The sequence below is a fragment of the Cenococcum geophilum genome, assembly GCF_001692895.1.
Source record: "Cenococcum geophilum 1.58 unplaced genomic scaffold K441scaffold_11, whole genome shotgun sequence".
In the NCBI taxonomy this organism is placed as follows: Eukaryota; Fungi; Ascomycota; class Dothideomycetes; order Gloniales; family Gloniaceae; genus Cenococcum; species Cenococcum geophilum.
In genome coordinates this window covers 442,828-465,592 of record NW_027137569.1, presented here as the reverse complement: position 1 = coordinate 465,592, position 22,765 = coordinate 442,828, and the positions used below count along the sequence as shown (strand labels likewise).

At 37.4% G+C, this 22,765-nt stretch overlaps 2 protein-coding genes across 2 annotated transcripts; one reads left to right on the top strand and one right to left on the bottom strand.

Annotated features, from left to right (window-relative positions):
• Positions 1-235: 235 nt before the first annotated feature.
• On the bottom strand, positions 236-1,979 carry K441DRAFT_656204 (Ribulose-phosphate 3-epimerase). The gene is made up of 4 exons (XM_067647977.1): positions 1,725-1,979; positions 1,532-1,669; positions 1,082-1,330; positions 236-707 (listed from the first exon to the last, which is right to left on the bottom strand). The coding sequence occupies exons 1-4, from the start codon at positions 1,827-1,829 to the stop codon at positions 441-443; spliced, it is 759 nt and encodes a 252-aa protein (XP_067506408.1). The 5' UTR covers positions 1,830-1,979; the 3' UTR covers positions 236-440.
• Positions 1,980-2,762: 783 nt separating this feature from the next.
• On the top strand, positions 2,763-5,867 carry K441DRAFT_606448 (uncharacterized protein). Its single transcript, XM_067645404.1, has one exon. The coding sequence runs from the start codon at positions 3,064-3,066 to the stop codon at positions 5,710-5,712; it is 2,649 nt and encodes an 882-aa protein (XP_067506407.1). The 5' UTR covers positions 2,763-3,063; the 3' UTR covers positions 5,713-5,867.
• Positions 5,868-22,765: the final 16,898 nt, after the last annotated feature.

Here is a 22,765-nt window from a genome sequence, read left to right as displayed (position 1 = left end):
GGATAGCAGGTGAGAACTCTGTTCCCAAAGGGGCTTAAAGGATCTCAAAAGGGTAATGATGGCTTTTGCGAGGGTCTGCCTTGTGTAAGACACTGGCTATCATGCAAGGATAATTGAGGAAGAGATGAAGAGTCGACAAGGACGACGAAGGAAGTAGTCGACTTGTGCCCAGGGGGCCTTGCTGCGTAGAATCGCGAAATGCACCTGCTAGGCTCCAGTACTGTGCAGAAATTGACCCAAAGATAGGATAAGAATCGCCAAAGTATTCTGCAAGTCGCTTATTAAAGAGTATGAGTTGGAAACTGAGGCAACTGGTTCTATATTTTGACATCTGGCCTTTTCATGCTATGTCTATACAAGATTTCATCTCTCATCTCGCGTCAAATCTACCGTCATACCATCATATGAACCTTGGTTGGAGTAATTGTCTTCTTACCTCTTTATAGCTTTCCTCTCCTTTTCTCAACGGCCTCCCTTAGCTTCGCAATAACCTCGGCTGGATCTTTCGCTCCAAAAACAGCACTGCCAGCTACGATGACGTTGGCACCAGCATCGGCGGCTTGGTCGATCGTCTTGCCTGACAGTCCGCCGTCGACCTCGATGTGGAGTTCAGGGTATTTAGCGCGTAGAGCGGAGACTTTAGGGAGTTCGGAGGCCATGAAGGATTGTCCGCCAAAGCCTGGCTCGACAGTCATTATAAGGACCATCTAGAAAATAATTAGCTATTAAACGGTAATATTTTCATGACGTGAGGTAGGAAAAGAATGATAGCACAAAGCTTTGGAGTGTCGCATGAAACCTGAAGCAGAGGCAGGGAAATTTGGTAAATGATGGATAGCGCGGTGGGGAGCACGCGACAGTGGCCGAACTATGTGAACAGTCACGTTCGACGTTGTGTTGTCTAGAATCCCAAAGCCATAAGCGCCGCCACCTCGACGCGCCCACGCCGTGCCCATCGTGAGAGCCTCCCGCCGCTTATCCCCAGAAGGCATGCCCGGAGTCAATCCGATACGGGGATGTTTCCCCTATTCTCCACACATTGCACCCAGTCACACGTTTAACGTGGGGCTGTTAGACTCACATCAGGTCTTTCTGCCTCCACTGGGCCTTCGAGTATATCCCATAGCACATCAACCGACGTTTTCGGTTTTATTGCGATGCCTGCTTGCATGCCAAGCTCATGTATAAACTTTATAAGTTCTTTCGGGGAGGTCTGGGACGATGAGGCGCCCGAAGGTGTGTCAGCAGCTGTGGAGGAGATTGCAGCTTCGTAATGGAAGCAGTACAGGTCGCAGCCAGCTTTTTGGAAGTCGCGGACCCATCTTTTTGGCTATGACACGACACAAAACATGAGTATTAGCCGGGCAGATCCCTTGGATATATTGAAGGCGGTAGGTTAGCGAGCGAGAAAGTGGATAGTAAGATGAGTGTTGTGATGAATGGGCGGTAATGCAGGTGATAATATCGATAACGCGCGCTCGGGTGGTGGAACCTTTTTGAATCACCATTGTGCCTGAAAATGGTTATTTACCTCTGCTATCATCATGTGGCAGTCAAATGTACCCCTTCCGTAGGCGCCAGCTGGGCGCTCCACGTGTGGGCGAATCTTAGTAACTACGGGCGCTCCGAAAGTCATGTTGGGCACGAAATGGCCATCCATAATATCGATCTTCCCGGTAATGTCAATTGTGACTGTCATGCGCATGCACGCAAGGGTATCATACATGAAGCCAGTCGGCCCCTTGGCCCATTGCGTCCGAACATTCTTTCCCCAGGACAGCGAAGTCGGCGGATAGGATTGAGGGCGCAATGATGGCTGGAGGGGACATTGTGATCACGCGGCGGGGTTAATAGATGAGAAGGAGGTCGCTTGGGTCACAATTGGCGCAGAGCGAATCTTAGAAGTGAAGTCAATAGGCTGAAGAGAAATTTCGTCAACGGGCAGTTACGATAATAATCTGGTGTTGTGATGTCGGTGGTTGGCGGCTCTGGTGGGGCTTTCAGATGCACAGCATCCTCACATGGACTTGGCAGGGCAGCTTCGAGGCTTCTGTCACATTATTGACCTCTCTTCAGTCGGTCTCTATACTATTCTGCTTCCCATTCTCCAACCCTGCGGTTCCATTTCTATCATGAGACCTAGTTCGCTGCGCCTTTCTGCTACGTATCTCCAGCAACCGTATTCCATTCGTAGCACCGCCTCTGTTGTCTCAGAAGCGTGTCGTTTTTGCATTGCATTTAGAATGCCGAAACAGCTCACGGTGCGGTTCTCTCGAGACCATATAGCGATTGCAAAGTCTCGCCGTGCGGGCTGAGGCAGAGCAGTGCAAATCGAAACGACCACGCGCGGACGGTTCTCCTTACGGGCCTCAATATTTAATGCCGGGCAGGTCGTTTTGGTGAGTGTGATGCAAACAGAGGTTGGCGCCCTGTGATTGGCGGGAGTGGCTTTTTCGAGGCGCTGAAAATAGCGCACCTCAGCGCTTCCACCAACCCCTCCCTTCCCCCTCGGGCGGCACCACTCCACCGGATGCGCCAGTTCTACCAAAACAGACAGCGCGTCGCCGAAGCCTGTGGGCCAGTGTCGGCTTCGATATTTGTTCCGTCCAACCAAGTGCGCAGAAAGCAGGCCGACATGTCGTGGCCCACCCGAAGCCCCCATCATCTCCCTAGAGCCTCTAGTCCAACCGCCTTTGCTGCAGTGTTTCCACTATGTAGAACCGCTCGCGTCGAGCCATCGGGACGCCACAGAACTCCCTCTGTCCATTCTTCACGAATTTAAACCCTCGGCCACCCGTGCCTCACTCGCTTTTGCCTTTGGTCTTGAGCTGTTCTTTTCGTTTTACCGTGCGTGCGTTTCCTCCACCCTCCGAAAGTCTTCGTTGATCGAAGCATTCCCTATATCCTTATTTCTAGGACCGTTGATCGGCCCCGGGTTATTGCCCATTAATTTATTCCGCTTCCTATTCCCCGTTTATAGCCCCATCCCAATCTCTCCTACCTGCCCGGATTTTCAAGTACCCACACTTTTAATAGCACGAGGGGAAGCTCACCTCAGCCAATATGGATACACCCTCTATTCTTTCTTCAATCTATAGTCCTTCGTCTCCTCTGGTTCGGAGACACCCACTTAATACAATAATTGAAAATGAGTCGATGGTGCCGCGATACTATTTCACGTCAAGATATTCGGCCACCTCAACCGCCTCAACCCTTTCTCCCAAAGCTGCCATGCTTTCTCCAGTCCATCGCGAAGACTTTCCAATCCCGAAAGTTACCGATGTCACTACCAAATCGCCACCGCAGAACACCCCTTCCCCACCAGCTCCAGAGGATTACTACAACTCGGCCAGTCAGAGGGAGAGTCGTCCTGATAGCGAATTCGACGACTTGTACGATATTACAGATGATGAATTAGAGGAAGTACCTCTAACGTGCTCCGATTCGGTCAAAAAAATCGATGAGTCCGGTACTCGACCAAGTCGATATCCCTCCATCATCATCCCGTCGCCCTCAGCCTGGCCTACCATTGAGAAGCTCCAGAAACGTGCAATGTCACCCGTGCCTCCAACACCCAGTCAAATACTTTCGCCGACGTCAAATGCTTTATCATTGCTCGCGGCACGCAACCTCGAGGTACCTGCATCCAGTGCAACCCCATCTCTAGATGGCAGCATGACTTCCGAGGAGATGGAGCATCTAAGTTGTCCGTCTACCCCTGAGGCGATGACACGATCCAGCTCAACCCAGGACTGGGTACCACCAGTGCAACTACACCCTCAGGCGTTTGAGACACTCCAACATCTCTCCCCAGAGGAGCAACAACAATCTGAGGTTACCCAGTTGATCGAGATACCGGAAGGCGAGATGGAGGAGGTTATGCGCCCTCATCTTTTGCTTAACGTTGACATGACTGTTACGCCCGTGGAACCGAACGTTGATTGGGGAAGTGAACCAGTTTCAGCCCTATCGATACCGTCCCCGGGTGGATTTTTTTCTTCTCTCGGTGCATCTGCTCGTCATACCTGGTCTATTCGCAACCTTGAGCAGGTGATCCCATCCACGAGTATCGCCGAAAGATTTTATGGAGTTCCTTGGGTTGACCCTGCAGACAATATTACCGAGCAGTCCGTGACGCTTGCTGGATCAACGCTTGACAGTTTCACTGATGGGCTTCCAACTTCTAAGCCTGTTGTACTCACTGGAGATGATGAAAGTTTTGCGGATGTCGTAGAAGTCAAGGAAATTAATCCTAGCAAATCCATCTTCCAGTACAACGAAAAGTACACGGAACAACTGGAGAGACTGGCATGTGCAAACCTCGACCGCACTTCTGACTGGCTAACTGAGCAAGACGAGCTTCTTGCAGCTCTAAAGGAGATGAATGATGTGAGCTCGGATAAAGTATCACAGCCGAGCCACAGCCGAGGGAGTTCACTTGACAAGTCATCAAAGAAAACCGTCAGGTTCATCCAGGACGCCCTAGACTCTCCCAAGCTAGAAGAAGATGACGGGCCGAAAATCATCACAACTTACATTGAAGGTTTTGATCATCTCCTCAGCCGTAGCAGAAAAGGCGATGCGTTCATTCACCGAATGACACGAGCAGAAGCAATGCACATCCAGCGGCGGTGCATGGCACAAGCACACCGAAAGCAACTCCTAGGCAAGTTTGAGCTCACTAACCCAGTGCGGCCATCTCCGCCACGCCCTGTCTCGTCGTTCTACACAGACGATCCGACAGTGCTGAAAGAGCGCATCGCTCGTGCTCAGACTGAACGACAAGCACTCGATCAAATCCTACCATCCTTATGGGCTCTCCAGGCGCTGAAGATATTGAATGGCGGCAAGTTGCTTAGCCGAAAAGCATCGCAGGCTATCTCACGCAAGCGAAATGCACGAATTCTGGATGTGGCCGGCCGAACTGCCTGTGACTGGGCATGGCAAGTATCTCGCGATTATAGGAACGCAACTGTAATCACAGTCTATCCCGCGGAGTCAGACATAACGGTCAACGTTGCAGGGCCCGAGAACCACAAGCACATGCCAGTTCCAAACCTCTGGACGCTGCCATTCCCCTCAGGCCACTTCGACGTGATCTCCGCACGAACTCTGTACGCGTTCCTGAAGACCGACAAGCCCGTCGGCCGCACTCTGGACGAGTATGACCTTTGCTTGAAGGAGTGCTACCGCTGCCTCAAGCCCGGCGGCTTCCTCGACTTCTCCCTGCTCGACGCCGACATCGTCCACGCAGGCCGGCAGGCGCAGGCAATGAGCGTCGAGTTTGGCTTCAACCTCAAGACACGAGGCTACGACGCTCAGTCCACGAAATCATTCATCCCGCGGCTTAGGAAAGCTGGCTTTCACGATATGCGGCGGTCGTGGACGATTCTGCCAATGGGCAAGCCTGCGGCGAACTGGAAAGACACCCTGCCTGTAGGGGTTGAAATGAATGGGGGGGAGAAGAGTATTGGCCCGGATGGCCAGGTGGAGGTAGCTGTGCCAGAAGTGATGGGCGCAACTGTGGATGCGGCGATGTTGACCGGAATGGTCGGTTCGTGGGAATGGGAAAAGTGGATGCTGAAGTTGCAAATAGAGATGGGCAAGGAGGACGAGAAGCTGTTGGAGGGTGTAGTGCAGGTGTTAGAAGAGGGAGCCAAGGACGGTGCTGGGTGGAGGTACCTGAAAGGCTGGGCGAGCAAGCCGCTATAAAGGTAATGCGTGATGTATTATGCGTGACGCAGGGCCGACGGCGGTTTGGTATTTTGGTCTGGTGTTTTGGTGGAACAATCATTGGCGTTTCCTCCGTTCGTTAGTAGATTGATACCATCGAAGCAATCGTCTCTTTTATAGCTGAATACACAAATTAACTCAATCTGATCAATTCTCTGCATTGTGCTTAAGTTGAATCTATCACAGCTTGACTTGGACTTGGTACTCTGGCTTCTTTATCTCGGTTGACTTGGACCCTTGGAGGGAAAATCCACCACCTCCTGCAAACTCCTGAGCCAATCAGCGGCTGGCACCGCCACGGCAGAGACGAAAGGGAGGCGACGGCGATAGTTTTATTAATGGCGTCGAGAGCCGCCTCAGCTGTTCCCCCTGGCTCCATCACGACACTACATGTCTTTGAGTTTCGGAGCCATGGCATGACAGCTCCACCAAGAAAGAATATACACCATCCTGGCGCATCCGGTTGAAAGCGCTGCCAATCGTTCGGAGAAAACCGCCTGTTTTACTAGGTAAAATGGGGTTAATCTCCGACAGACTAGCACGCTTAGAAAAACGACAGATATCAAAATCAAATGAAGCATTTAAAATCAAAGGATTGTGTAAGCTTTTGCCTATCTATAGATTCATACGGAGTCGCGGTTAAGCGATTATTAAATTACTAAATAAGTGTCCAATTGCTTCCCTTAAGTTCTTACCTAAATCTACCATTTAGTAACATCTCCTCTAGCTTTAATTATATCGCGTACGCGTTATCTTATAGATATAACAAGGCGGTATAGATCTTCTTGTATAATCTTCTCCCATTCTTCCTAAATTGCCTACTACATTTACTGCTCCGTATAAGGCCTATTACGGCGCTAGGCAAATTACTCCTTTATAATCTTCTAGAGAGCTTTAATTAGGTTAAGATTGGGGCTATTTAGTGGCTAATTAAGTATCGCAATTTAATTAGCTTTAAACTTAGCTTTAGTGGATTAAGCTATATATAGGTAGGGATGCATATAACTATTCTATTAATTACATAAGGTATTTTTCTATAAGGAATCTTTCTAGTTAAAGTATTAGGTTGTTTGGCTCCTAAACTTTTACTAGATACTAGCTATATATATACTTAATATTTTTTATACTATTGCTTATCTAGCGCCTAATATATCCTTATTAGGTGCTTTTAATTTTTCTCTTTAGAGTTTCTATATATATTATATATATTATCTATATATACAATTTACGCTAATATATAATATACTATACGTCTTAAGTTAACTCTTAGCTTATCTTTACTCTTAAGTTTAAACCTCTATTTAGTTAATTTAAATATTAGTTTCTTATTTACTAATACTAAAATCTATCTTTCTTATCTTTAGCCCTCTAATTATTCTTTTAGATTTTTAGATATTATAATTAATACCCCTTTAATATAGCTTATGCGTCTTTCTATAATTACTTAGGGCGTGTTCGGTTGCAATCTGGAGGCCTCAGATTCAGTTCAGAATGGAGTTGATCTGGAGCTCCAATCTGATTCTGAGGCGACTGTTCGGTTAAATTCCAGTTTAACCTAACTTCAGCCACAAATTTTTGATGTTCCTCTGACCGCCCAAAAAACATGCTAAAAGTTACTAAAAATTTGGCAACTTTACTGTATATGGCTTCTGAACTGAAGGTCTTGGCGTTAGTTCAATATGGAGGTCTGAGTTCCAGTTTTAATCTAAAGCCTCCAGATTGTATACGCCTGTGCTTTTAACAAAGCCACAAACGCGTACCAAATCAGGAAGGAACGCGTCCTTTTCTGCCGGACTTTCAGTTTAGATCTGATCTGAAGTTTTGCAACCGAACACAGCCTTAGTCTTAAATAACTCTTTTATTTAGCTATAGGTAAAAATCTTCCTATTTATTATTATATTGCTACCTATACTACTTTTAGTATAGCTCTATAAGCGTATATAACCTATTTATAAGAAAGTATCTTATTATTACTATATTATTACAACCTTTAGTATACCGTTCTTTAAATATAGTTAGAACCCCTAGGTCCTCTTCTTATTTTAGTTCTTTAAGCTATTTTACTCTTAGCGTGCCTACCCTAGGCCTATTAGCAATTTTCTATATAAGTACTCTATCCCTTAGTTTACCTAACATCTTTAATTTTTAGTAACCTCTTTATTCTTACTACGCTTTAATTTAATTCTTATATCCCCTTTAGTCTTTTCCTAGTTTACATCTAGCTATTAGATCCTTAAACTTTATAATTATAGCATTAAACTTTTTAACCCTTAGTCTAAACACTTTATTTACCTAATATTAGAAATATTTCCTATACCGCGGAAGCTTAATCCTTTTAATTTTCTGCTTTAATCTATCCTTATAGATAACTCGCTTATACTTTTATCCTATCTTTAAAATATTAAGTCCTATCTCTTATCTTATTCTAAAAATCTTAAGTAGTTCTTATCCTTTCTTTAGAATCTGTTCGTACTAACTTAATAGCACGAGTGAGTCGTATCCACGGGCACGAAATACATGTAGTATCGTATGCTTGTTTGGATGGTGACTTGTTCTTCTAATCGTACATGAAGTGGTAGAATTTAAGGGGTTTCCTGAGCTCGCTTAGCTCACGTGACTGCGACCACAAATTCCTGTTCGAACTCGTTCAGACAGAATCTTAAACTTATAGCCTTTTGCCTTTATTAAGTGCTAAAGTAACTTATTATTTTACTTTTCTTATATCTTATAAAGCGATAGATATTATATCTAATAGAGTTTTAATCCCTATTATTAAACCATTCTTTGTAGTAGATTTAACCTCTACCTTTATTATTGCGTTCTTAAGGTTTATATACTTCTAGTGAGCCGCCTTTATTACCTTATTGTTACTACTAACAGTCTAGTTATCTTAATTCTTAGATTCCGCTACTCTTTAATAAAATTAGTACGCGAGAACTTTCTTTACTAACTATTAGCTAAATATGCCGTCTTAGTCCTAATTTAGTTTATAGAGTTAATCTTACTCTTTATCTAACTCTCTTATACCCTAGAGTTCTTTTAACTTAAGCTCTTATAGCTAATAGCTTACGCTATATTTAGTATCCTTATAAACTTAGTATATATAATTATAACAAAACGCGAAACTCTTAATTAAAGATTCTTTTATTCCTTATAGTATATTATTGTCCCTTTATACGTATATATTGCCTACTAGTCTTATTTCCTTTACTATATAGTTATTTTAACCACCTCTATAGTCTCTAGTAAAATAACCTTTTTTTACAATATATATAAGCACTTTTTTAATACCAGTTTTTCTATTATAAAGTCCGCTAGAATATCTTCTGCTATTAAAATCCCTAGTTTAGCCTCTACTTCTTAACCCTTTTATTATTTAATCCTTATTATTTAGGTTTTTATAGTTGTCTATCTTATTTTTTATTTTCTTTAGTACCGTTTAGGTCTATTAGCTCTACGCTATACTATAGTTTAGATACCTATTACTGTGTCTTTCTTATATACATTAGTCCCTATTATATTCTTCCTAATTTCTTGCTTTAATATAGCTGGTTATTATCCTTAATAGCTTATTTAATTAACTCTCTTATATTACTTAGATTGTCTATTAATATTATAGTGGCTTAAACTTTAGCCTTTAGTCCTCTTCTATACTAAGCCATTAACGCCCCTTAATTCTATTTAGTCTATACTACTAGTATTTAAAACTACGTTATATAGTCTATTATTAATCCCTTTTATATAAGTTAATATAGCTTTCCTTTAGCCTTTACTATTAATTCCGGATCTTTATATATTTATATTAGTCTACTAGCAAATCCTTTCTAGCTTAATAATATATACTACGCCTTTAGGTTAGTAGTTACTAATCTATTAGCCTATATCTCTATAAAATAAGGTTTAAGCTACTCTAATGCCTTATTTAATAGAAATAGTCCTATATACGTTACTTAATCCACTAATTCTACTAGCTTGGTTTCTTTATACTAAAGCTTAAGTTTTATTTGCGTAAGAAACCCCTTTAGCTTATACTTCTCTTTTATAAACCCTTTAATTAATAGTATTTTAATCTTTTCCCTCTTTATATCTTAAAGGTATTAGAGTAATATCTAATTATTAGTATTATTTTGTTCCATAACACTTATAAGTTAGTTTATTATAACTAGTTATAAATTATTATCCCTTATACTAGTATCCCCTCTAAATCCTAAAGTTATTACTATTATAAATAGCGTTATAGCTACTACTTTAGGTAGTATATTATTTAACTTCCTTTATTATAACATTGGTAGCAAATATATAATAAAGCCTTATAGGAAATACTATAGTAAACTTATTAATAGGCTAGGTATATAGGTATAGAATAGTTAATAATATAAATGTAATTGGTAGAGTAGGTTACTTAATAGATTAACTTTAATTATATTCTAAGATTTACCATAAAGAAGAGAACTATCTAGGTAGGGGCTATAGTCCTTTAAATATATAACATTACGCCTAAGAATATGCTAAGTACGTTAGTATACTAGTACATTAATACGTTATCCCTATTCCTATGTTCCTATATTTCTATATTCTAAACTTATAACGTAACTAGCTATATAACTTAGCTACCTTTTATCCTATAGCTTAATTGGTTCTAGTGCCTCCTATACTATCTTAACTAACCCATTTATATATCTTTTTAGTAGTTGCACTACTACTAATATAAGGCCCGTAACATTCTTAGTATTTTATTAGAAGTTATATATATAATTATTTTAGAGCTTTTTTACCTACTTAAAGCCGTTTATAAAGCTAATCTAGCGAGTACTATATCTATTCCTGCTGTAGATTAACTTACTATATAGCCGCTTTCTTACTAACCTTTTAGACCTATATAATCTGCTTAATCTCTTTAATAACCTTAAGCTATAGGAAGTACTATTAAACCTCCTTTTATTAGCTAGCCTACTATTTACTGCCCTATTTAGAATCTAGTACTATTATAAAAGATTACCTTCTAGCCCTTTAGTCTACTTATGCTAAAGGGCCTATATAGAGTTTATTATGCAGCTTATATAGTATATAGGTAGAGACTTAGACCTAGGCTTTAGCTAGGACTATAGCTCTAGCTCTAGCTCTAGTAGTAGCTATAGCGGCAGTGTAACGGAACCTTGTAGCAAGAACTACGGTGGGTCCTATTATTGGGCTAGGTGTGTAGGAAATGCAAGTATAAAAGTCAACAACGTAATAATAACTGGTGGAGTGGTTGCCTAATAGATTAACTCTAATTATATTCTAAGAATCACTATAAAGGAAGGAACTATCTAGGTAGGGACTAAGGGTCCTTAAATACATAACCGTACTCCTATAAAATCCTCCGTATACGTAATATACGTGTGCTCTATTTGCTCTATTACGGATCATATAGATCCTACAGATTATATAGATTACCCTACATAACCTTAGTTATCATTCCTTATTATATAGCTTTATCGGCTCTATCCTAGACCGTGCCTAAATTAACTAACTAGCTTCTTCTGTCTCTTCTCTAAGTAGTTATAATATTGTACTTAAAGCGTCCGTAACACCATCTCCCTTCTCTTTATCTTCGTCCTTAAAGATTTAAAACATCTCTAAGTTATTTACTAAAGGTATAATATCCGTCTAATCAATTTAGTTAATATTATTACTTATTATACCTAAAGTAATTTCTTCTTCCTTAACCACTTGTCGTATTTACACTATCGCTGCGATATTATCTCTTAGTAAGATTATACTATCTCTATATTCTCGCTGTTTAAAAGAGGGGTTAGTTTATATTACGTTGGCGAACCCTTCTTTATAGCAACCGTTCTCTTACTTAGAGTGCACTAAAGCAAATATTCGTTCATCCTATAACGTTCGCTCCGTTTTTAATACTAAATATATATAACCTATTACTCTTAATAGTCGTCTAGTTCCCTAATTGATTTATCTTAGGGTCTTATATTTAATCTACTGCTGCGCGGCTAGATAATAAACTATCTATTACTCTTACTAAATTGCGCCGTTCTTGTGATGCTAAATAGGAGGCTGCTAATGCTTAGTAACGGGCCCTTAAATCTCGTCTTGCGGCGTTTACTTAGTTAATCCGTCTTAAGAAGGTGCGTAAGAAGGTTCGTTTTAAGGAGTAAAAACTTATAGAATAAGGTTTATAGGAACTTAGTAATAAAAAACGGATTCTCCTCTAATAGAGAAGGAAATAGATTTAAGTAGTTTAATAACTGCTCTTCTTAGGTCCCCCTTAGGTGACTTATTCTTTAGTAATCCCTTTTTATTAATACTACCTAACTTAATCTCTTCTAATACTCCTATACCTTTCCTATAGCGTTCTTTAGATTCTTTAGTAGCTCCTAGGTAGTCTTAGTATAGCCTATCCACTTAACCTTATACTATATTTTATCGTTAATGTCCTTATAACTAACAATCTTTAAAACTTACTATTTATCTTCTTCTTATCCTCTATATATGTCTGCTTTATAGACTAGTAGCTTAACATTTCTATATACTAGCTTTAGCATTACAATATGCTATATAGGGTAGATCTTTATTTTNGCTAGTAGGTTTAACTTAAATATAACCAGTAAAATCCTCTACTTAATTTTAAAAGGTCCTAGTCTAACATAGTCTAACTTCTTACTTAGTTGTTAACTCTTAAAATTTTTATATAGTAGCTACACTTTATCTCCCTCCTTAAGATCTAGTCCCTTAGATCTCTTAGCATTATAGTACCTTTTCATTCTTTTTTATACTTTCTTTACTAATTCTATAAGGTCTATATAAAGATCCATTAATATCTTTATTCTTCCTTTAGCCGTACTACTTGTTTTCTTTACTTATTATGGTAATAATAATATTCTTAGCTTATATCCGTAATTTACCTTAAATAGTAATATGCCTATGCCTTCTTATAGCGTTGCGTTATATACAAACTATATAACTAGTAATAGTAATACCTAATTATTCTACGAGTAATTAATATAATGCCTTAGATACTATTCTAGTATCTAATTTAATCTTTCCGTTTAACCGTCTATCTGCGGATAATATATAGTAGAAGTTACTACTCTAACTCCTTACTCCGCTAAGAATACTTCCTAGAATGCTACTATAAATCTTAAATCCCTATCTAATATAATTTTACTTAGTACTCTATGTCTTACGAACACTTCTTTAATATAGATTCTAGTAACATCTTCCGCTAAGATTTCTTCTATATATGCTATAAAGTATCCCCACTTTATAAGCTTATTTACTATTACTAAGATTATATTATAATCCTATCCGGTAATAGGGTCTCTTAACTTTAGTAACTTAATAATAAAGTCCTATAATATAACTTTCTATAGTCTTTCTAGTATTTTAATAGGTTATAGCCCTCCGTATAGCTTATACCTTATTAATTTATTTCTTTAGCAATCTAAATACTCCTTAGTAACCTTCCTAGCTATTCTCTAGATTCTATTAATAATATACTCCTTTTAAAGTCTTAACACTAATCCTATAGCTCTATTATATCCCTAAGTTAATCCCTTATAGAATTCTTCTATAAATTACTTTACTATACTTTTTAGGATATACCTTACTTCTTAATTTTTATATATATCTATCTATAGATCTTTTAGCTATACCTCTAGAATTCTTTATACCTAAAAGCTTTCTAATATCTTATAGACTCTTTCTAGTTCTTATCTTCTTAAGTTACTGTAATTTTTGGATAATTATACCTAATTAATCCGTCTATATCTTTTTATAGTAAAGCCCCTAATAGCTTCTTATTATTTTGTAGTTTAGCCTTCTAACTTAGAGTATCTACCCTTATGTTATTTATACCCTTAGTATACTAAATCTTAAAATAGTATTCTATAAGCATCTCTGCCTATCTAACCTATCTTTAGTTAAGTTCCTTTATTATTAGAAATCCTATTAGGTTCTTATAATCTATCTTAACTATAAATAGTTTTTCTATACCTTATAAGAATATTCTCTATTTTTTTTAATACTATAACTATACCTAATAACTCCTTGTTATAGATATTATAGTTTAACTCTAGTAGTATTATCTTTCGACTATAGTATACCACTAGATACTATTTATCTTAATATCTTTATATAAAGTACGCCCCTAGTATATAGTCTAATATATTTATTTCTATAACCGTCTCTAGACCTAGTTAATAGATCTTAAGAACTAGCTCCTAGGTAAATAACTCTTTAATCTTTTTAAAGAGTTCCTGCTATTCCTCTCCCCATATTTATAGTTCTTCTTTCTTTATTAACTACGTAAGTGGCTTAATATCCTTTAACTACTATACTATAAACCTTCTATAGTAATTACAAAACCCTAAAAATAATCTTAACTATATATAACGTTCTCTAGTTCTTACCAATTCACTATAGCCTTAATCTTCTTTAGATCTATACTAAGTTAGCCTAATTTAATAATAAATCCCACAAAATCGGTCTTCCTAGTAAAAAACTCGCATTTCTTAATTGCTACTAGCATTTATTCTTCTTATAGTCTCTTTAAAACCCATTTAATATATTCCCTGTATTCTTCCTTACTTATTAAGTAGATAATAATATTATTAAGATATACCATAATAAATTTATCTAAGTATTCTCTTAATATATCGTTAATACGCTTTTAGAACATTGCTAGTGCGTTTATAAGCCCAAATTATATAACTAATAGTTTATATAGTCCTTCCTTTAACCTAAAGGCTGCCTTTTATTTATCGCCTTCCTTAATTCTAATCTAATAGTATACCTATCTCAGATCTATCTTCGTAAAGATTTGCACATTACCTATTCTATCTTAAATTTCGCTAATTAAGGGTAAAGGATACCTATCCTTTCTAGTAATGCTATTTAACTATCTATAGTTAATACACAGCCTTAGTTTACTATTTTTCTTTAGTACAAATAGTACTAGATAACCCGCTAATAACTATAATGGTCTAATATATCTCTTTTATAAATTTTCCTAAATAAACTCTTTTAACGCTCTACCTTCCTCTTTAGTAAGCTTATAGATTAGAAAGAACCTTAGACTTATTCCTAGTTCTAATTTTATCTTATAGTCCTATACTATATACTCTAATAGCTTTTTACTTTTTAGTAACTATAGTTTCTTACTATACTTATAGTATCTCTTTAGTATATAACTTAAGCCTTACTTAGTCTCTTTATATATCGCTTTAACCTAGTACTATACTAACTTAGCTTATTATTATATTTTACACCATTAAGTATTTCTAATATTAACCTAACCTATAATCTAATTAATCCTTAGATTATATTCCTATAACTAAGGCATCCCTAATACTGCCTTATCCTATCCTAATAGTAGAATATTAAAAGACATCTTAATTTATCTTCCCTTAATAGTTAACTAAATTAGTCTTATTTTAAGATTAATAATCCCTCCTCTATAGGCTATTAGATCTCCTAAAATTATTACTAATAGGTAAGATTCTTCCTTTTATCTATAAGGTAATCCTATTTTTTTTTAACTGCTACTAGCAAGATATAGTTCCTTATTACTCCACTATCTATTAATACCTTAAACTATTAATCTTACTATTTAACTTATAAATTTAGGTATTATCCTTAAATTCCTTTAAGGGTCTAAGGCTCTACTACTAGTTTTCTCTAGTTTTATAGGCCTCTACTTTTCCTAACTATTAGCTACTTAATCCTATTATACTTAGCTTACTCTTTAGCTAATGCCTAGTTTACTTTTTATCTTTAATATACCATAGACACGTATTCTCTAGGTATTCCCACTACTATTATCCATCTAAGTATTTTTCCGTAAGGAATCTTCCTAGTTAAAGTATTAAATCTCCTTCCTCTTAGACTTTTACTAGATGCTATCTGTATATATATTTAGCATTTTTATACTATTACTCGTCTATTATCTAGTATATCCTTATAGGGTATTTCCAATTCTTTTTCTTTAGATTCTTATATATCTTATATATATCGTCTATATATACAATCCATAATAGCGTATAGTATACTAGGTGCTTTAGGTTAACTCTTAACTCGTTTTTATCCTTAAGTTTAAACCTCTATTATACTAATCTAAATATTATAACTTTATTTACAGGTACTAAGATACGCCTTTTACTTCTCTAGTCCTTTAAACGCTCCTTTAAATCCTTTAATATTATAATTAAGGCTCCTTTAATATAATTTATGGCCTTTTCTATAATTAGGTGGTCTTAGATAACTTTTTCATCCAACTATATATAGAAATCTTCCTACTTGTCATTGTGCCTCTGCCTATACCACTTTTAGTATAGCTATTAAAGTATATACAGCTTATCTATAAGGAAGTATCTTCTTATTACTGTATTATAACAGCCCTTTATATATCGTTTTTTGAACCTAGTTAGGATTCCTAGATCCTCTTCGTCCTCTAGTTTAGTAAGCCACTTGGCTCTTAGTATACCTATTCTCAGCCTATTAGTAATCCTTTATACTAGCGCTCTATCCCTTATACGTCCTAATATACTAGATCTCTTATCTAGTTTCTATTTTTGCTATGCAATAATTCTTACTCTAAATTCATCCTTAGTTTTTTTTAGTTTGCGTCTTATTAACAAATCCTTAAAGTCTTCTTGCTTCTTAATCTTAGTATTAACTTTTTAATCTTTAGTCCAAACACTATATTCTACTAGTAAGTCCTCTAGGTCTATATATCTGTCTCCTAGTTTAGTTACTATTTATATTATAGATTCTCTAATCTATAAAGAAGCCTCCTACCTTTTATTTATAAGTGTCCTAATTTATACTCCAAATTCTTGTTCCTATAGATTCTTTAATCTTAAGCTTACTTCTAACTTAAGCTTAGCTCCAGCCTTAGTCCAACTAGGCTTACTTAGTGTTCTTATCTTATCTTAAGAGTCTTAAATCTTACTTATCTTGTCTTAAGAATCTTATATCTATAGGAAACTTCGTCCTAAGCTTATTTATATATCTTTAAACTAAGCTACTGCTCTACTCTATTGGTTTTCGTCTATTATGGGTCCTTAAGCTTACCTTATCTTATCTTAAGAATCTTAGTTATCTCTTATCTCATCTTAAGAATCTTAAGCCTATAGCCTTTTGCCTTTACCGAGTGCTAAAATAGTTTACTATCCTATTTCTCTTGCGTCTTATAAAGCGATAGATATTATATCTAGTAGGGTCTTAATTCTTACTAATATTCCCTATTTTATAGTGGAATTATCCTCTACTTCTAGTATAATATTTCTAATAGCTACGTATTTCTAGTAAACCGCTCTTATTACCTTATTGTTACGGAATGTTTCGCCTATATTAAATTTATCGTCCTTAATGTCCGATCTGTAAACTAGTTTGTTAGTTCCTCTATATCCTATAGGTACTAGCTCTTATAGCTAATAGCTTGCGCTATACTTAGCGTCCTTATAAATTTGGTATGCGTTATTATAACAAAATACACAACTTTTAATTAAACACTCTTTTATTCCTTATAGTATATTATTATCCCTCTATATATATATGTCGTCTGCTATTAATCTAGTTCCCTTTATTATATAATACTTCTAACTATCTTTATAATCCCTTACAAAGTAACTCTGTTTTCTATAATTTATATAAGCTCCCTCTCTAAACTATCTTTTTTATTATAGAGTCCGCCTAAATATCTTCTACTATTAAGATCCCTAGTTTAGCCTCTGCTCCTTAGACCTTTAATTACTTAATCCTTATCCTTTAGGTTTCTATAGTTTCTTACTTTATCTCTTATAGGCTTCTCTAGTACTACTTAGGTCTATTAGCTCTACGCTATACTATAATTTCTAACTTAGCTTTAGTTGTTGCGTACTTTACGCCTTATATAACTATAGAACTCTATCCTAACCTCTCTTAGCCTATTCCCTTTAGTAAATCTAATTATTAATCTTAATCGCCTAATCTATTAGTTCCCTTAGGGTATCTACATCTTCTATTAGAATAATTACGTTCTAGACTTTAGCCTTAAGTCCCTATTTATACTATGCTATAAGCGCCCTATTATTCTACTTAACTTATATCGCTAATATCTGGAACTGCGTTATATACTTAATTGCTAAGGTTCGTTATATAATATCTTAGAGTTTTCTTTCCGCTATAGTTACTGCCTTTAGGTCTTTAAATATTTATATAAGTTATTCTATAAATCTATTCTAGCTTAAAAACATAAACTGTACCTCTTAGTTTATAGTTATTATTCCGTTTACCTAGATTTCTATAAGGTAAGGCTTAAACTATTTAAGTGCTCTTCCTATTAAGAACAATCCTACGTACGCTATTTAATCTATAGGTGTTACCAGCTTTACTCCCTCTTATACTACCTTAAAGTGCATTTATATAAGGAATCCTTTAAGCTTTAATTTCTCTCCTAAGTATTTCTTAATTAATAGTAACTTAACCTTAGCTACGCCTATCCCATTAATCCTATTTTCTAATATTATATTATTTTTTATTAACTAGTTAACTATCTCTTATAGCTATCCGACCGTTATAGGTTGCTGTAAGTTAGTGTCTGCTATACTAGTGTCGTTACCTAACCTTAATGTAGTTGCTACCGTTAATGGCGTTATAGTGGCTGCTTTTAGTGGCATGTTATTTAACTTTCCTATATTAATACCGTAACTGGGTAGTAATTATATAACGGAACCTTATAACAAGAACTACGGTGGGTCCTATTATTAGGCTAGGTATATAGGAAATATAAGTATAGAAGTTAACAACGTAATAATAACTGGTGGAGTGGTTGCCTAATAGATTAACTCTAATTATATTCTAAGAATTACTATAAAGGAAGAAACTATCTAGGTAGGGACCAAGGGTCCTTAAATACATAACCGTACTCCTATAAAATCCTCCTTATATATAATATACGTGTGCTCTATCTACTCTGTCACAGATTACACAGATCCTATAGATTATACAGATCACCCCACGTGACCTTAGTTACTATTCCTCGTTATATAGCTCTATTGGCTCCATCCTAGACCGTGCCTGAATTAACCAACTAGCTTCTTCCGTCTCTTCTCCAAGTAGTCGTAACATTGTACTTAAAGCGTCCGTAACAGGCGGTAGCGGTAATAGCGGTAGTAGTAAAGCTATATAAAAAGAAGAGCCTATAGCGCTTACCTAGGCGGATATATATCTACTAGATCCTATAATAAATAAAGCTAAAAGGGCCGCTTTTATAGATAGACGTGGGGGGTTAGTAGATTAGCCTTAAGGCTATACTACAGTCGCTACTATAGCTACTATAACTATAGCTAAAGGGACTTCTAGTTAAAATGTAAGGCCTCTAAATATTAGTAATTAAAGCTATAAAAACCAAGTCTGCTAGGACTTATCTAAATAGTCTAATAAGCCTTTAATTAGTTAGTAAGGAGTAGTATAGCCTAGTAGAGAATTAATAGCTAATTTAGGCTCTCCTTTTCTTTCTATAGGTAGGGCTCTAAATCCTATATAAAGGCTTTATATACCTTATAAAGGTAAAAAAAGGGTTATAATCCCTATAATAGCAAGGTTATTAATTTAGTATAGCTATAGGCTAAAACAGCCCTTCTATTTATCCAGTTTGGGCTATATTATTAATAGTAGTACATTAGGCGGCGTAATACCTATATAGCGGATTTTAAAGCAGCCTATTTATAAGGGGTATCTTATTATTAACCTTATAAACTCTTATAAAAGAGAGTTTAAGTAATAGCCTACTATCTACTCTTAGTTCTATCTTTTAGCGTACTAAATCTAATCCTTTCTAACCCCCTTTAGCTTTACTGTTTTAGTATTAGCACTCTATTTAATATATATCTTCTTCTTTAAAAAGACGCTAATATATTAGGGACAGCGGTAGCGGGACACCCCCTAATTAATACACGGACACCCCCCAATTAATACGCGGACACCCCCCACTGATTGAGTTTAGGTCTTCCCTAATTAAGTTAGAATATCACGTGAATTTAAGTTGTTTGCATCTGCATCAGTGCGCGACGGTCGCCCGTACCCAAAATATTACCTATTCCCACCCCAGCCTCTAACTGTTGAGCGCTTCCGCGGCCGCCCGGCTGGCTCTGTTTGCGTTAATACATCGACTTATCGCGAGCCATCAGCATTCGAACAGAATACCGGGTATACTACGCGTGGGTATAGTCGCGGGTGCAGGCGCGGGCGCAGAGTGCGGGCATACTCACAGGCAGTTCGTAGACATCAAGCAGAGGCAGCAGCACCCAAATAAGTTCATGCGGCGCCTCACAGAGTACTGCGCAATTAAGGTGTTACGGTCATAATATTTTGGGTACCGGCTCGCGACCGTCGCGCACCGATGCAGATGCAAACAACTTAAATTCACGTGATATTCTAACTTAATTAGGGAAGACCTAAACTCAATCAGTGGGGGGTGTCCGCGTATCAATTGGGGGGTGTCCGTGTATCAATTAGGGGGTGTCCCGCTACCGCTGTCCTATATTAGAAGGCCTTTATAACCTAATCTTACTATAAGTTATATAAAAGGGCCGCCTTATAGTCCCTAGTACTACTCTTAATTAGGTATATGAAAAGGAACACCAAAATCGAGATCCGACCCATACGGTCCTATGGGGGTTCTTTTCCGTCTCATCTTGTCCGCATGGTCAAGCTGAGAGTGAGGATCTCGTCTGTTACTGATGCAGCAGCGTTACGTTGTGGCTAGAGGGGGCCTTCGAATACTTAACCCTTGACGCCGTTAGAACAGCAGAGTTTTTATAGGCCTTAGCGCCAAGACCAGTTAAAAAGACGACTCCGTAAAAGCGACCTCTGTACCCCTATGCGGTGGAGCCTGGGAACCTGGTAGCTACTACTGATGTTCCATTTGGATTGTGTTAATAGACTACCAGAGCGAACGTAGAGACGTGTATACGGCTGCGCAGCGCCTGCGCAGCGACGTAGTAGTTATGCAAAAAAATTTCACTGGGGGGTGAGCCTCAGCAAAAAGTTTAAACACTGCTACTATATCTCTAACGTATATATCTAGGATATTTAAATCGACAAGTATTATTCCTTTAGCGTATCCCCTCCCTCCTACGAATACTATATATACCGTATAGCATCTATACATACTGTAACCGACTACCGACACTGCGCTGAGACACAAGATCACCGCTTGGAAGGCTCCAAGACGGCGTTACCGCCACCCAATATATTGGTTGCAGATCAATATTGGTGGCAGATTACCGTTCCCATTTCAGCTATCTATTACCCCATTACTTCTACCTTCTTCGTGTATATATAGAGCCTCTAGAGCTACATTCACAATCAAGTCGTTCATGCATTTCCACACTCTGCAAAGCTTACACATACGCATGCAATCCACGCCCTAAGCGTAGCAGAGGCCCCCTATTTTAATATTATCCGGCAACCTAGGTATCTAGTTATAGGGATTAGGCCCCCTATTAAATACTAGAGTGTCCTCCTACACCTAATATATGGGTGTAAGGGCCTGGGTTTAGGCCCTAGGGCAAAAGCAATACTAAAGTTACACCCCGTTATAGAAACCCTTTAATAGAGGAATAGATAAGAGACCTTAGCATATAGGCCCGGGCGGAACGTAAGTATTACTATTATTAGGAGATATTTATAGGAGACTTGGAAAAGGAGCTAGGGACAGGTATATAACTTTATATAGGCAATATATAGAAATAGACGTGGCAAAAATGGTTTAAATGGTAGATGGGGCAAGACAGGTATTTTAGACACTCCCGTGTAAAGGGAGTCTTAAAGCAGTAACCTAACGGTGTTTTTCCTCCCGTTAATGTAGTACGGATACTATCTAGAGTATTACCTCTCACGTCTCCCCTAGGGGTTTTTTGTTCACCTAAAAATGGGCTTTTTCTCTATAAATAAGGAGGTTTTTCCCATAGGCATTAGTCTGCGTGTCCGCATTAGGGGGACCAGGTTAGACGGTAAATTAAATCTTATTATTAATTAGGTATATATTATATTATATTAAGCGCCTACTAAAGTCTAAAAATAGCTCTATATTAAGATCCTAGTAGTATAAAAGATAAAAAGCTAGCCTACTAAGTATATAAATAAGCGCCTTTTTATTCTATAGGGCCCTAATAGTTTTAAGGCGGCTATACTAATTCTATTTACCTACGCGTATAGTAAATATTAAGGGTATATAGTATATAGGGCCTTTACCTTTAAACTTAAAGGTAAATAGATTTAAAATCTTAGTAAAGTATCTATTATTACTATAGGTAAGTATATAGTAGCTTAGTAGGATATTAATAAGTATATAGAAGTAGCACTCTAGGGATAAGGTAGCGCCCTTAGCCTAAAGCTTATAGTAAACACTCTAAAACTTATCCTTGGTGTAGCTATTTCGGAAGGTATTTTTACTCTTATTAGCGAACTACTCTTTTTTATACTACGTATCCCTCTATTATAGCGTCTTTAGGTACTCCCTAATACTATCCTTCTATAGAAATAGGTAGCTATTTATTTTTATAGCTTTCTATATTTAATAAAGGTTTATTAAAGTTGTAAGGGGGTAAGGTGCTTTAAGGCAGCTTTAAAGGAAATAAGATTTTATTAAGAGCTAAGTTATATAGACCTTACAAGTAATAAGACGTTCGGACAAGGAACAGAACAGGTTCAGGTCGACGTGGTTAAGATATAGGGGTAGCCGTGGTACGTGCACGTGCTTTGAGAGGCTTCGACAGAATTCCACTATCGTCGAGTGTTTTACCGAGACGTCCTTACTGTAACGGGACAGCCCCGTTACAAAAGTAGTAATATAGCTATAAACTAACTACTATAAGAGTTGCGTCTCCTCTTAAGGTATATTAATATTAGCTTTATAGCTTTTCCTTTTTAAGGCTAGCCCATAACCTCCTTAATAAGGAAAAAAAGTAGCTTACCCTCTATAACGGTATTACTATTATAATACTACTTCTATTTATAGAAGGCCTAAAGCTAAATAATATATTAA